The sequence below is a fragment of the Glycine max genome, chromosome 2 (assembly GCF_000004515.6).
Source record: "Glycine max cultivar Williams 82 chromosome 2, Glycine_max_v4.0, whole genome shotgun sequence".
Lineage (NCBI taxonomy): Eukaryota > Viridiplantae > Streptophyta > Magnoliopsida > Fabales > Fabaceae > Glycine > Glycine max.
Window position 1 is genome coordinate 44,534,429 of NC_016089.4, and position 17,156 is coordinate 44,551,584.

A 17,156-nucleotide genomic window follows, 5' to 3' on the forward strand; every position below is an offset into this window, starting at 1 on the left:
TGTTTTAGTTTGGGTATCTCCCATTGTATGGGAGTTTGTTTTTAGTTTAATGTGCCTTTGCTTGGAAGTTTTGATGACACCTAAATTCTAAGTTATATATATTAGTCAGATTAGCGTATTCTCTATGTTTTATCTTTTGTAAGAATCTTATAAAATGTATGATTTCTGCTTAATGATGCATGATGTCTTTATATTAAATGTTTCCATGTACAAGAAATCTAGGCATAGTTTTGGTAATACCTTTAGGGTGTTACACCCAAGGTACTACACAAATCTTTTATTAAAAAAGTAACATAAACCATAAAGGAACTAAGCTCAATATAGAAATCCTTAATTAAAAAAAAATAGTTACCAGATGCCTAAGGTATAAATCTAGGAAATTGGAACATCAAAACAAAACATCCTCTTATTAGTTGCTAAAGGTCTCCATTACTTACTCATTTTGAAACATGAAATTTAAACTGGTGAAACAAAGTTTTAGTGAGTGTCTTGCAAACAATACATTATTGCGAGTACTTCATAAACATAGAGTACATGAGTCATAACTTCTTACACATAATAAATGAGTCATAACTTCTTAACACATAAGGTGCATGGGGCATCACTTCTTTAACACATAGAGTATATGAATCATAACTTATTTTCTATATATAACATTGAATCAAAGAACATTTATACATGGTCTAAAGCTTAGCATGCATTAAATTCAACTTTTTTTTCTCCATCCTACATGATTGATTTGAGTACATAATCTTTTTTTTCTTTGTCACACAATTATCCTTTACCAAAGGATGTTTATTTTACCATCCTTTGGCTACCAAAGGAGATGAAAACCCTTCACTTGCCAGTAGGGTATAATATAATCCCTTAGTGAACAAATGACCCAATACAACATGTGCGTGCTTAGCATGAAAAACAACAAACAACGCGAGAAATCCAACTTTGTGATTTTGGGAACCTACGATCCTCTAACACATCGCACACTCGCACACCAAACATACATTTCAATGATAATGCCCACTGGACCTTGTCGTTCAAGAGTGTTTGCAAATTACAATAAAGAAATTCCAAGAAGTAAAAAAAGGGTCAATATGAATAAATGAAACACATAACACAGCAACGTGAAATAAGTCCCTCCAAATATATTCGATGTGACGCTCTCCTCCCTATCCCCAACATACGAATTACAAAGTCCTACCTATCTTATAAAAAAATAAGTTGAATACATATCGTTGTATACAATGGTCTAAATTAAAGTTAAAAGAGCATTCAATGTTTTCTTTACATGTTATATTAATTTGTTCAATTTAAAAGTTTTATTATTATTTGTCCTTAATATAAATTTTATTCTAGACTCAGTTTGTGATTTTTTTTCTTCCTTCCTTTAGTTTTTCATCCTTGTAATAAATTAGTATTATTATTTATCCTACATAAATCTAATAAATTAGTATAACTATTTATCCTACATAAATCTAATAAATAAATTAGTAAATTTATAGCTACCTTTCTCAAGTACTTAAAAATCAGAACATACAAGTTGACATTAAACACATCAAATATATTCTCACAATTTTTTCATTATATATATAATACTCTTGTATGTATTGCACACGTGTACAAGCAAAAGAATAAAAGATGTATTTTTGTACTTATAAATAATGGACTTAAATATATTTTTAGTATGCTCTTAGCATCTAGCAAATTGTACTTCTACAAGATATGACGTAGAGAGTGTTGAAGTGTTTAAGTATTTGTGATCCCCATACTCACTCTCTTCCTACACGGCACCTCGTGTAAAGCGCTCAAGCTATTATACAATGGCTAACTGAGATTTATTAATGGATCAAAGCTTTGAAGTTTATATAAAATTTGAAGATGTTCATGTTAATGTTGTCAATAAAAAAAGATAATAATTTGAGTCAAAAAGATAATAATTTGAATGTAGACATGACAACAGGCGGGTCAGAACCGGGTTTTGCTTACCCCACCCCGCCCCAACTCCCCCCATTTCCCTGCCCTGCCCAAAACCCGATGGGAGTGTAGATTTACCCATCCCACCCCCTGACCAAGTATTCCCCGCCCAGTCCCTGACATGCTTATAAAATTATAATTTTTTTTATAGAATGGAAAATATAATTTTAAATAGCAACCATAACATATTTCTAAATTATGACAACATAAAATCCAATCCAATACTAGGATAAAACCAAATCCATTCTAGATTGTACATGACATAAAAAATATTTTTTTAAACCAAAGAATTGACTAGTGAAGTCCGTCCTTCAAGTTTAGAAGGAGGATTGGTCATAGCCCAAAAGTGAGATGAATCAGCATAAAACTTGTGTTGAATTTTAAAATTATATGTTTTATAATTATTCCATATTAAATTATTCAATCTTAAGATTTTGTTATTATTCTTTCTCTAATATGATTTTTATTTTATAGTTTTAAAAGAATTCAAGAATGAGGATAGATTAACATTAAATTTTCCTTTTTGAAAAAAAAAACATCGTTAAAACAAATTACTTATAAAAAATTACTATAGTAAAGTAATTGAATAATATATTCATCTTTAAATATATTCAATCAATAAATTAGTAAACATGTTCCTATCCTTTTCCTAGCATCTAGAAAACATACTATTTTATGTTGAATATAATACTCCGGCCATATTTAACGTGTCTTTGAATTCATCCAGTCTTAAATTCATATTAAAAACATGCATGTAAAGAAGAATGATGCTTTTTTTCTTCGAAGTTATTAAAAATAATAAATATAATTAAATCAATAAACGGAAATAGCTTAGTTGGGTCGCGATCCATGCTCACCGCAATTGATATTTATTATTTTGAATAAAATTTGTTCTCATGAGGTGTTTTAGCCCATGGTTGAAAAAAAAATAATCTAAACACTATCTCAATAGTGGTCTATGATTAATATCATATATTGTTTGCCGTCTAAAATCTTTGAACAAATCATTCTCGTTTTTTTAGGATTTGAACACATCATTCTCATCATAATACATTAATTGATAACGCGGTTTTAAATCCATATCTCATCAACCACTTTTTTTCTTCTTCTCATACTCTATTTTTTTTTTTTTTCCTTCTCATACTCTATTCTTTTGCGTTAACAATATGCTTAGTAATTTAAATTTAGATAATTATTTTTAATCCTTAAAAAATTATTTTTATTTTTCCCTCAATTTTTTTGAAAAAAATCACTTTTAATTTTCCTGTGTTGATGGCTTCACAATTTATAAATATTTTTAACGCAAATTTTTTTAATTTAAATTTTAGAAAATGATTTTTGGAGGTTTAAAACTCTCAAAATATATAAAGAAAAAATAAAAATATAAATGTAAAATTGTGGCGGTTTTTCTTTTCTTGTTTTTTTAAAACTATTCTAGCATTTTTAAAATGTCATAAATCATTTTAAAGAAATAAAATTATAAGAAAAATTCCAATGCGAAATCGCCACAAATTATAATATTATTAACATAATTATAAAAAAAATAGATTAAAACTAACTTAAAAAAATTCAAAGAACTATAAAATGTATTTAAGCCTTAACAATATCATATCAGCCTTTTATTGGCATTAGATTAGATGTATAAAATGTTACATATTTAAAGCAATTCTTTCTTATATATTAAATTGGCATATTTTCTGCTAAAAATATCTTAATTTCATTAAATGATATATTAAATTCTTGATTTTTCGTTTTTAAGACTTTTAAAAACTTAAATTCTTTTAAATAATTCCAATATCTTCCTTATAGTTTTGAATAATTTTTAAATTATATTTCAAAATATTGCTTCAATTTTAACACAATAATGCTACGTATAAAGTATTTGTATTGGTTATTTGTTAAACTTCACGTACAAGTAAAACTCAACGAGAGCTACAATTTGTTAATTCAAATCTTATGGTATGTGAATGATAAAATTTTATACATTGGTGCCATCAACAAAGGGAAGAGGATGTTTCATGTAATCTTTTTGGTATGTAAATGATATATAAAGAGAATAATGCTGGCTCATACAAGCCAGAACAATATATAGTTAGAGTAAGCTCCACCCTAACAAAAGTGAAAATAGGGGGGGAACAGAGGTTAACTGTAAGATTTGTTTGTTTAAAACTTTTAATGAATAAAATTATAAAGCAACCTGGGGAAAAAATGTTAATCTTTGTTCAAAGCATCCTCCAAATCCAGTTCCAACCCTTTGCGATTCTTCAAAATGGTTTTGGCATTTAAGGGTGTTTTGCACTTACATTGAAGCTCCTTGAATCTGTCAACATCAAAATTGTACCTCATGTGCAGCTTCCTCTGCCTGGAGAAAAAGAGCCTCTTCATGAAGTCTTGGTAAGTGGGGTCTCTTGAAGTGAACAAGAAGTAGGCATAGCCTACCACTAGGCCAGTGGAAGTGGTAAAATATGTGATAGGTTCCATTACATCCCATGAGAATTCCCAGAATGTTAGCCTGAAGAATAGTCCAACAGTGATCACACCGAATCCTAGTCCAGACCACAGGATGTGACGCACCTGCTTGTGCGCCAACGAGTCGATTTCTTCCTTCTTCTCCACAAGCTTCTTTAACTCCTCCCTCATAGGATCATCCTCAGCTGTTAGTGCTAGTGGAACTGCACTTCTGACCAGATCCACCACCTAATATTGACCATGCATTACAAAAACAAATCAACAATCTAAAAATCTTAGGACACAAAATGATTATAAGACAACATATAAAATTAAGGCACAAGCTTTATATGAAAAGAAATAATTGGTATTTTTAGTAATGAGCAAATGTTATGATTTATCTTATTACTATTTATATCTTTGGGACAAAACTTAGAAGCTGTTCCTTAAACGTGTTTGGTATTGTTTTTCAATCAGAATTGGAGTTTCACTTTAGTAATTTGCATTAAAAATCAAGATAGGTTAGTGAGGTGACCAAGGAACTACATCTAAATTTTGTCATATTTCAAGTATTGATTGGAAAACAATACTAAAGGTGCTCAAGAAATTGCATCTAATTTTTGTACTATTTCTCCAAGTATTGATATAAAAGTTTAAAGTATTGATATAATTGTGTTTAATACAGCTACGATTTTGAAGTATCCACGCCTCCTAGTCAGTGAGTAAGAATCAGTTCACATAAGTGCAGACAACAGAATTCCATGTTACTTATTCAATTGCCTACTTGTTTTGAAAATAAATTTCCTGAAGTGGTTTATGTCAGCAAACAATATGATCAATTCAGCTTATAAGGTTCTATCCTAGTCCTAGTCAGGCAAGCTTACCGGGTATCAGAACTCATAACCAAAGGATGAACAACTAGCAGGATTGGTTGTTTAGTTTAGAAAGTTAGTTAGATATTAAGAATTCAGTTCAATTTTGATGGCATTCTTCTATTGAATTGAACCTAGTTTTTGGAAATTGAAACATAGCTGACAAATATTTTCTGCTGTCGAACCATTCTGTGGCTGTAGTTTAATACGTTGTGGCCAGTTCATCTAGAGATGACCATGATCCTAAAACATAGCTATGCTTAAGTGCTTAACAGTTAACAACATTGAAAGTATTCCTGAACACGACTTCCAAATTTCAATGACTATTTTTAAACGCAGGGGCACCTTTCCACCTGCTATGGAGTTTAGCCAAAGGAGTAATTCAGGAAGCATAGATGCACAACTGAATTGTAAACTCACTGTTGAACATTTATATACAAAGCCATAGATTACAAAAATAAATTAGTTGGTGGATCTACTAGGACCATTTAGATACGCTGTAAATTGTCTTTTATGTGGCTAATGGCTGCATAAGTTGTACCTCCATATCAAACAAATCGAGCGCCATATTATTAATGTGCAAATGGCTAGTAAGAGTTACGTCTAGAATATGTATATGCAGTATAACTGGGATGAGCAATACTCACAATCCATACTCTATAATTGAGACAATTTATTAATTTGCAATCCAAAGGCGCCAATACTCATAAGCCATGAATCACCAGTGGGACTATTACTAAAAAAGAGATGTAGCTAGCAACACAAAATATTGGAAATCTTCCAAACATAGCCTTAAAGGCTAGGGGACCATGAAAAGGGATAATGAATGACATCTCCTGACATTAAATTAAATACATGGTTATAGAACTTGAAATCTTCTAAACATGTTTTAAGTGAGCCCCACAATAAAAAAATTCAAAATTATTCTTTTACACAAACAAGTCAAACACAAATAGATAGATTCATACATAGATATGGAACACACCTTGTCAGGATGCAGATAGACCTTGTCTCGGAAGAGGAGAATAACCCCAGCCTCATCAAGAACCTTGGCGAATGCCGAAGCCTCCTCAGAACTCCTTGCAACACCCATGCTCTTACACTCTTGAAGAAGCTCAACATATGGAATAACCTCTTTCCCATCCATACCAAGCTTCATCTTGAGCGATTCCACATTCACCAATCTCATAAGCTTCTTAGCCTCACTGAATGATATAGACCCTTCAGTTCCACTATTATTATTATTATTATCACTCCCACTCCCACTTGAATTGGACTTGTTGCCACCACCACCACCAGCAGGGCATGAAAGTAAAGTTGAAGAACACACACCCCTCTTCATCTGCTTCAACACAAACGCCACCCCTCCACAATGTTCCCCTCCAAAACCCCTCAAAGGATCAAAAGGATGAACCTTTCCCACACAACCATGGCTTCCATTGAAAACAAAAGACACCCTTTGCCTCAATGATGCAGCACCACCACCACCACCACACCACCATCTACTCCACATCTTGAAACACCCCAAAACAAAACAAAAAAAAAATCCAAACTTTTATGTGCAAAACCACAAAATTAATCCAATGTAGCCACACCACAACCTATATCTTTTCCTTTCACATGGAGACTAATGCACAAGGCTAGCAACTTTTGAAGCAAGAGGAAACATGTGCATTTATTGCTACTAAAAACTAAAAAAATACACAAAATAAAAGAGGAAAGGAGGAAAGAGAGGCATAGACATCGGAGAAGGAAAGATAGATAAAGCAAAAACTAATTCGGGAAAGTGGAAACCAAAACCAAAGCGTGTGTAGTAGCAAAGAGGAGGGAAGGTGCACACGTTGAAGAGGCTACAATGCTATAACAACCACAAATGAAAGAGCAGTGATGATACGTTCCATCACATTCCCGTGTGAATAGCTAACATTCTAATCTAACACCGTTATTGTTTGTGATTGGTAGTTGACGGTTTTTTAACATGGATATGTCCTAGGAAGTTATGGAACTAACACGATGTGTACTTGGTGTCTCTTGTCCACTTGTCCTTGCAAAATAAACGAAATAAACATGCTCAATTTCTCTCTCTTTTCCCCTCATTTTTAATACATTTTTTACTAAATTGTTTTTTTTTTCTATTTTTATTTAATTTGTTAAATTTAAATCCTTCTATTATTATTCTCTCAATTTTCAAAATTGAGTTAATATAGTCCTTTATGTCCGATTGACATAACATCCTTAATTGCAGAAATTTGTGAAATAAATTCATGTTCAACTTTGTTGATGGCATTGTGAATTAGACAGAAATGGCAACATTAACTCAATATTTGAAAATTAAAGAACTAAATTGAATAAATAAATCAAATTAAACAAATTAAATAAAAAGAAGGATACAAAAGTAATTTACCCTATTAATTTTTAGACAGACACTCTGAGATCACCTCTTAAGCAAAGTTGATGCTCATATAATTTCCGTATTTTATTGGAACCCCAAAAAAGTTAATGCTCGAATTCCCCCATACGTGTCGTGTGCCAAAACCAAAGTTGGATTCCTAGCTGCAGTGTTCATTCTTTCAATTTCCGTGTATAAGTTTATAAATTACTTATCGTTAACGTGTTACGTGATGCTCTCTCATGTAATTTAGACCTCAAAGTGTGATTTTGTGGTTGAGAGATATATTAAATGGTAATCAATAAGTCATCGACATAGATAATAAGAGCTTGTGTTTTAATGAAATGATTCAAGATTTGAATTTTAATTAACTCTTAAATATAAATATAAAATAAATCATGTTAAAAAAAATATTAATCTAATATATACTTTTAATCGAAATTATTTCGTATTAATACCCTCATAAGAAAAAAAAATGAAAGATATGTTTAACAGTCCGATAAAAAAAAATGACATGATTTATTCCTATTTGTTGTAAATTGTTTAGTGTTAATTCTTTAATTAAAATTAGAATTTTATTTCAATAATTTATATAATAGATGTTAGTTTTTAAGAGAAAATCTAATTATAATTAGAGAATGATATTCAATTATATAAAAATATATTTAAGATTTGTATATAAAATATAATGTCAATTAATTGAGACTTCATTATAAACTTTTTTCTAAGAAAAAAACGTTGTCCAGTTTTGGCTAGCTTTGAGAAGTGAATTAATTGTAATAATACGTATAAAATAAAATATCCCGAACAGTAGCAGTAATTACAACAATGATTTGTCTCGTATTCTATACTTTTTTGGTACAGATATTTTTTAGTATTTTAGTCTGTCTCAAAATGTTTGTTACTTTAAAATTTAAACAAATATTAATTATTTTTTTACCAAATTACATTAATATTTTTTTATTTCTTCAAAACTCATGATATCCTTAATTTTCCCCCTAAAATAATTCCATTTCTATCATGATAAATACTCTGAAGTCCGCATTAATGTCATCATTATCTAAAATAAATGATCTCACTTAATTGTTTAAAATCATTATACACCGACACTTCCTGTTATTACAAGGGAAGTTATTGTGAAGTTAAAAAAAATAAAAATATCGAGTATATATAATTTGCCTTTTTTTAGAAGGAAAAAACATTGGTTCTGCTTTTTTCTTAATAATATATCATATATCAATATTTCACTCAAATACTAATATTGAAAAATTATAGTTTGATTATTTTTTAAAAATATCCGATTATAATTAGATTCTAACTTTTCTAATAAAAATAACTTTAATTAAATATTTTCTTAAAAAGTATATATTATCTTAAGAAAAGCACATAATATCAGTCGGAGGTAGTAACTGAGTAAAGAATAATTTATAACCCTTTTTCCATAAATATTACCAAGAACAGATTCTTATATATGCACAGTTGATAATTATCCTTTTCCATAGATCTTTCTTGCTTACCATCTGACCCGTAAATACCGGAAGAGCCTAATTTTTGTTTTTGATAATTTTTGTTCTTATTCGTTAATTAAAAAAGAATGATTGAGATAATATTTTGCCACTAAAATAAATTCAATTAACATTCAAAATTCAAAATATCCAACTGTAGTAGTGTAGTAAAGCTTACAGGTTAAAATAAAAATGTTGGTCGTAACTCTACTATAAAACCATTACTGGCCTTCTCATTGGTAATGTTGATTGATACTATGTTAAGTGTATTTGTCAGTCTCACTTGCTGTGTTTTGCTTTTGTGAGAGTTTTAACCATGCCCTTTGCAATCTTCCAGAACCAAAATATGTTCAGCACTGCCAACACAGAAGGCACCATAATCAAGGTGTAAAAACCAAATAGAAAGATCTCCTTCACCTGAAATTAACAGCATAGAGTTTTTGATTCAGTGGCAATATAGAGGGAAAAATGTCAAGACTTATGTGACAAGGAATCAGAGAGCACATGCTAACCTCTACATAACGGGTCCCTATGTGGTAAAATAGGAACATGAACAGGAAAATCCTTGCAACCTGCCACACAGTTGATAATAATTAAGCATAAGCTACAAGGGTTTAAAATCACTCTGCACAAAAAAGAATGTTAAGGTTTGTACCTGGAACTACCAAGAAAAGTAGTTCCATAACAATCCCTGGAACCAAGAAACATCGAGAGTCACAACAAGTTTGACACCGTTGCATACATTTATTGTACATCAAAGGACTAAGCATGTTTGGTTTACAGTTACAAAATTACGTGAGGCATAAGTAGTTTTGCCAACAGATCAGGACCCTCAGTGCTGCATTTATTTTGCTTTTATTTGTTGGATTTGTATTGGAACACGTGTTGCATCATTTTCAACTGTAAACCAAACATGCACTAAATTTTTGCATCTGCTGTTGAAAAAACAAATAGCTTCAACATTTAAAGCTCCATGTTTTCGTTGGATGACACAGACTTACCTATATTATCATTATCATTTTCTAGATAGTATAATTAACCTACTAATTTAGTGGTGTTTTCTATTCGTAATAGCCTTCTAAAGCTTAAGTAAGCTACCCACTTGTGATTTTTATATCAAATAAAGCAGGCTTCACCCACATATATGATACATCATGCAATATTCATTTTTCATTTTGTCAAAACCCTTCTAATTATCTTTGACCATTGCTTTCTAACTAGTGCCATTAGCCCAAATATGGCTCATTCAGAAGCAGATAAAAAAGATTACAAAATGAAAGCACCAAAATAGAAACCATGCATGGTCATAAGTAATTCCTTCAGGTCATAAGGTAATTACTCATTAGTGTTACATAACTTATCATACAACATATTCCAAATTTCATTACAGAGGAATTAGAGTTGAGGTCAAGATTAAAGAGAGTATATTAGACAGTACCAACCACCCAAAGAACAATGCGATGCCATTCCAAATGTAAAGTTTGGAGCTCTTAAGGCCAGCAATATCCAAGTACCTATATATGTAATTAATGTAATAAGTAATGTTAAGAAAAGTACATGAAGGTAAATGGAGTTCTGGACAACAAATTTACCATCTAAGATTTACAAAAGGAGTAGTGCTCTCAGAGAAAAGAACCATTAGTATGTAGATGTGAACTTGACCACTTAGCAGACATAGTGTAATAGAACCTATGGATAGGCCGTGGTGTAGAACCTAAATGTAAATTGATGAAGTAGGTTTACCACTTATATAACTTAAATATTGAATTCAACATATGATAGGAAAAAGATGAGCATAAGATAAAATAAAAATATAGTGGCATATAATGTATTGTCAGTATTGATAATATTGTTAATGTGTTACTAATAGCAAAAAAACTTATATCTACTTACATATTCAAGACCCCCTAAAGCTGGAAAATTCCAAAGAATCATTGCCAAATCTGTTAGAAAATAACCAATAGAAATCTGTAATGAAACAAAACAGAACAAGTAAGACAACAGCCTTAAAATAAATTACAGATAGGGTGTGAAACAGAACCTTAATAATGCTTAACAACACTGTTGCTATTAAGATTGCATGAAACCAACAACCAATTTTGCTTATATCTTCAACTTACCCCCAATACTGCATCTGATAATGTTGATGATCTATTAATAACTACGTCGCCATGTGAATTCACATTGAAGACATCTGATAAGATGAGGAGGTAGAAAGATGCAGATGATACAAAAAGAGCGTGAAATGTAGAGAATCCCCTGCATTACAAAATATGTTAATACTTCAACATAAAAAAAAGTAGTTGATATAATCAATGCAAACAGGAAAGGTTATGCAAAGGCATTTCACCTGTTATTCCATTCAATTTTCTCTGCACTGCTCAATTTTCCATATCCCTTGAACAACAAAGAACTTAAAATAGCAGTTGATGTATAAACCTTCAAGAAGGAACAAAAAGGTCAAGCTTTATAATTGCCAACAAAAGGTTCTTCAGTACAACTAGTCTTTTTGAGAATTATCCCCATTCAGATAAAACTGAGCATATGTTTGACAAAAAGAACAAATTGAAAAGGGAAAAAAACAGAAACTGCATTCATCAGCATAAATCTAAAAGTCAATTCAATCTTAAATCAGTTTTCAGGATTTGAAGTTACAAAAACAGTTTGTTGGAGTCCATGCGAGCTATGAAGGAATATCAAATTATAAATCAGTAAACACAAATGCTAAATACCATCTTCAATTGTTATATTAACTTATTTCTGAATCATGACATTTAATCTTTTCCTCAACTAGTAAAGCATTTAACTTTTCTTTGCATGTTAAAGGAATGGTGCACCATAATGAAACATTACTCTTGAAGGAAAATAACTAAATTTGACCATATCAACTAACCCATTGGCTTAACCACCTACACTCAATGTCACCAACCTATCTATATATACCTTAAACTATACCTCCCATTTTTTCAACTCTTCCCTCAGGAAAATTTTCTTTCCCCACACCCCAAAATAATTTTTTTCATTTTACCATTCTTATGCAATCACACCCTGCAATCCCACATTTTACCATTCTTAGGATTTCTCCCACATCCAATACAAAGCCTTCATCCAATAACTTCATCTTAAAAATGCACAACCACACAGTCCTTATAAGAAAAACACAAGGCTCCAAGCTCCTTGTTGTGGTTTGTAAAGACATATTATCAAATCTTAATAGGAAACAGATATAAAATTCACACACAACTAATGAATAGATGAGTTTACTTACAAGAACGCATAAGATGATGCCGGAGAAGATAGATGCCAGCCATAGGACTACTTTGCTTGGAGTAGCATAGTCATAGAAGAAGGTTAAACCAAAAGAAGAAGTTAATTCCATCAAGCCCTTTTGTTCAAATTTGCTGAATCAAACCAAACAACATCGAAGACATGACATGACAGTATTATGCACAAGTGTGCCTGAGTTCAAAGTATATTCTATTATGAAGGGATACGATAATACTAGTGTTGGTGGACTCTCCTCTCACCAATTATATATATATATAAAAACATCTCCATAATAATTCATAAGAAGTTGAATTATTTTTTGTGTCGATTCTTAGCCCATGTGACTTTTGCCATTGTAAATACATTATGGCCATCCATTTAGCATATCCCAGTTGACAAAGTTCTTTGGAAAGCAAACAAATCCCACCACATGGACTAGGAATTGGGTGGGACTAAGGTAAAAGAACATTTTCTTTAACGTTTAAAGATATAATGAAACTTTTTATCTGTGTTCCAAGAAAAAAAAAATTATTCGTAAAAATTGAAAACAGTATCCTTACAATAATTCAAGCACTTTACTCAACCACTTACTCAACCAATTATATTAGTAAAAAAATATAAATTAAAATTCATTTACAGTTTTTAATTTTTTTATAATAATTAGAAACTTTTCCAAACGAAATTCAACGATAATATCTTCTCAAGAATAAAAAAAAATAGCTTCCAACAAAACTTTCCAAAAAAACATGGCATCATTAAAATATATAAAACCTACCCAATTATAAGCGATTATGTACCATATATATAAATAACAAGACGTGAAGATGAGCACGCAATGGTGTGTTCTTAACGCAGAAGCTTCAATTGTCCTCTAATCCATTCTACGAGCCACGCACGCTATTGGCTGTAACATTGGTGTCATTTAAGCTTTTTGACGTGATTTGTTGCTGGTGAACGTGTTTCCAAATATAGATAGTGGTATTGTTTAATTAGAATTAGACTTTGATCTTAATAGTTTATGTTGATCTTTAATATAATTCTTTATTACGTGAATTATGTAACTTCAATTCGGATTAGAAAATAGAATATGGAACATATAAAAAAACTGCATCTAACTCTAAAGTCTCATTCCTTTTCTTAGCCACTGCTATTAATTTATTAATTATCAAGGAGATTTACGGTTCTAGGGAATGTTTGGTGAACCGTACATTTAATTAATTAAATTATAAAAATTATATAAGTATCAAACTAATTTTAACAACAAAAAAAATAGTAACACTTAATGTAAGTATTTTATATACTTAAAAAATTCTGTCTCATTTTAAAAGAACAATGCCATTAACAAAAAAAATGTTTTTTCTTCTTTTCTTCAACACATATTAGTGAAAAAAGGAAGAAAAAAAAAAGAACAAAAAAATATTATCAAAGTTAAAATAAGCAGGAGAAGGAAAAATTTACCTTTCAAAATAACCAAACTCGTGATCTGTAGCCAAAGAATCGAGATGATGATAACTTAAACTGCGAGTTGCAGGGGGGGGACGAACGATCAAGAGGGGGTATTTTTTTAAAAAACCAATTAACAAATGGGTTAAAATCTAAATTAATATCCCGAAAAGGTAAATCATAGGCAACCTATGACTTCTAAATTAAAAGTTATAAATTGCTTTATAACTTTTTTTTCATCGAAATCATAACAAATTTTACAACTTTAATTTTCTTTTTCACACGATTTTAAAATCGTACTGGATTTTTTTTTTCTCTTTTTTTTCAGTGAATTATGACTTCGATTTTTTTTGGACATAAGGTATTTTTTTTTAAATGGTAAATATTTTTTTATTTTAATTATTTAATCTATGCTTTCTTTTTTAGTTTTATTTAATATTTTTTATATATTTTTTATTTAATATATTTTTACTAATTTTAAGGATTATTATTTGGTTTTTAAATTAGGAAAATAATGAAAAAAATAATAATTTAAATAAAAATATTAAAATATAATTTTTTAACAAAAAATATTAAAATGTTTTTTTACTAATATTAAAAAATAATATTAACTTATAATTTTTCAAATAATATTAATTTTTTAAAATTAATTAATTTTTACAATTATCATTAACTAAATTAATAATTTCATATAGTAGTATTAATTAATTTTATTTTATAAATTATTTTAATATTAACAACAAAATAATTTAGTAACAAAATTAGTTGTTAAATTATAAATAACATAATGCATTAATATAAATTGAACAATACAAATTAAAAAAAATATAAAATTAAAAAGTAAAAACAATATTAACCATCAACTTGCTTACATGGACAGTTACTACCATTATGTCATTCAGTTCTATATAATAAACATTTTTTAGGCCTATTTGAAATTGGTTCATCTATGTCATTATGTATATGACTAGTAGTTGACCTTCTTGTTCTGTCTCGTCACTTCAAAGGATCAAACATAAAATATGAATCCAAATATTGAGACTTTCGCTTCCAATGAAACGAAAATGATGCTAATAAACTTTGTAAATATTTTTCAATTTATATACAGGGTTAACAAAGTCATCACAGTTTAAATTGCAAGAAGCACATGTTGTAATTGTATGCGAGCAAGGAATTCATAATGTTTGAAATTCTCCATAAACTCACCATCATTCGTTCAGTTAGATAGTGAATGTTATTGCTCGTCGTCCAAGTCGTGTATTTACAATTTTCTCAACCTCAAATATTAGAAAAAAAATTATAAAAAATTAATATCATTTGTTAATATTAGTAACAAAATATTTTAATATTTTTGTTAAACAAAGTATATTTTAATATTTTTATTTAAATTTAAGTCTTTTGCGTTATTTTTTTTAATTTACAAAACAAATAATAATCTTTAACATTAATAAAAAAATATAGAAAATATTAAATATAGAAAGTATATTAAATAAAACAATGTAAAAAATATAGAAAATATTAAATAAAACAATATAAAAGATATTAAATAAAACTAAAAAAAAGAAAACATATACTAATTCCTTAAATAATTAAAATAAAAAACTATTTACGATTTTAAAAATACCTTACGTGCAAAAAAAAATTGAAGTTGTAAAATAATTTATGACTTCAATGAAAGAAACAAAAGAAAAAAACCATTACAACTTTAAAGTCATATGAAAAAAAACTCTTACGACTTTAAAGTCGTGCTTAAAAAAATAAAATAAAATAATTTTTTTTTACAACTTCAATAAATAATCATAAAATAGTTTACAACTTTCAATTCAAAAGTCATAAGTTATCTTATAATTTACCTCTTTCGAAATATTAATTTAAATTTTATCCTTATTTAGTAATTTTTTTTAAAAAAATATCCCTTTTGGTCGTTTGCCCTAGGGAAGCAAAAGGTTGTCAATGACCATAAAAGTACAAACAAAATGTGGAGGAAAAGGAAGGGACGGAAGAATAAAGAAGGATGAGTGATAAAAATATTTCTTAATCCAATTTAATTTCTTTTTATCCCAAACTTCACAATAGAATATTTTAACTATTGTTTAAAATAGGATAGGATGATAGAATTATTTGTAAAAAATAAAAAAAGGATGATAGAATTATTTTATCATATCTTATTGGCTTACAAAACAATGGATTAAGATAGGATTTAATAACTTACCCTCTCTTATTTCCCTTAGCATTCCTCTTTATTTATCCCTCTTTCCTCCCCTTTTAAACTCTTTCTCTTCCCACCCCTGACATTTTGCACCCCCTTTTTCTCTCTCCCCCTTATTGCACCTTTTTTCCCTCTTGGCAGTTCTCAACTCTTCTTCCCACTACATCACACCATCTTGTCTTACTCTTCCTCTTCACACTTTGCAGAGGTGAATTCACCCCTTCCCCCCCTTCCCTTTTCTTTTTGTCATTGTCAATACAATAGAAACTTATGTTCATTGTGTATGAAGTTCAAATACACAATGAAAATAAGTTTTCATTACACCACACAAAGACAAAAGAAGAGGGAGCAAACTCACCTATGTGAAGTGCGAGAGGAAGAGGAAGACGGAAGGGTGCAAAGAGGGGCAAAGTGTAAAGAGGAAGACGAAGGTGTGTGACAAGAGAGGAATGGGAGAAAGGGAGTGCAAAAAGGTTGGAGGTAGGAAGGGAAGGAGTTTAAAAAGGGAGGTGCGAAGGGTTGAATAAAGTGGGGTATTTTAGGAATTTAATTTAAAACAAAAACTATACGGGTGAGAATATAAAAGAATGTGTGAATAACAAGACCCCATAATAATAAAATGGACACATTACACGTAGCTCGGCCCATTAATAATTTTCAAAATATTAAGAATATATCACTTCCATTCCTTTCTATTTTTCCCTTATTATAACTTTTATTCATATTTATTTATTCTTTAAAAATATAAAACAAAATTACTTATATTTCTTAATCTGTATGATATTATTTTTAAAATAAACAATAAACATAATACTTTCTAATACAATCTTTATTACTAGTTAAAATGTATTGAGACTGGCAAAATAATATGGATCTCACTCTTCCCATTCCTAATTACATGATTTCCAAGAAATTATAGTTGACAATTTGTGTTATTAAATATATTGTTAACAATTTTTTTAATAGACGCATATACAGTACACTCCCCACCCAAATCTCCTCAGAATTATATATATATAATTTTTCAGTTTTTTTTATTGAAAGTTATAATA

At 29.5% G+C, this 17,156-nt stretch overlaps 2 protein-coding genes across 4 annotated transcripts; both read right to left on the reverse strand.

Moving 5' to 3' along the window:
• Positions 1–3,939: 3,939 nt before the first annotated feature.
• On the reverse strand, positions 3,940–7,237 carry LOC100788407 (calcium uniporter protein 5, mitochondrial). The gene is made up of 2 exons (XM_003518306.5): positions 6,277–7,237; positions 3,940–4,668 (listed from the first exon to the last, which is right to left on the reverse strand). Exons 1-2 carry the CDS (start codon positions 6,802–6,804, stop codon positions 4,183–4,185), a joined length of 1,014 nt encoding a protein of 337 aa, XP_003518354.1. The 5' UTR covers positions 6,805–7,237; the 3' UTR covers positions 3,940–4,182.
• Positions 7,238–9,289: 2,052 nt separating this feature from the next.
• Positions 9,290–12,982, reverse strand: LOC100777722 (transmembrane protein 56-B-like). 3 transcript variants are annotated; one of them, XM_014763294.3, is made up of 9 exons: positions 12,454–12,982; positions 11,536–11,624; positions 11,306–11,444; positions 11,079–11,153; positions 10,778–10,899; positions 10,628–10,699; positions 9,841–9,876; positions 9,698–9,757; positions 9,513–9,602 (listed from the first exon to the last, which is right to left on the reverse strand). In XM_014763294.3, exons 1-8 carry the CDS (start codon positions 12,562–12,564, stop codon positions 9,715–9,717), a joined length of 687 nt encoding a protein of 228 aa, XP_014618780.1. In that variant the 5' UTR covers positions 12,565–12,982; the 3' UTR covers positions 9,513–9,602; positions 9,698–9,714. The 3 variants fall into 3 exon arrangements, with proteins under 3 accessions (NP_001242876.2, XP_014618780.1, XP_006574388.1); NM_001255947.2 differs by lacking the exon at positions 9,841–9,876 and having other exon boundaries at positions 9,290–9,602; positions 10,624–10,699; positions 12,454–12,694; XM_006574325.4 differs by lacking the exon at positions 9,841–9,876 and having other exon boundaries at positions 12,454–12,978.
• Positions 12,983–17,156: the final 4,174 nt, after the last annotated feature.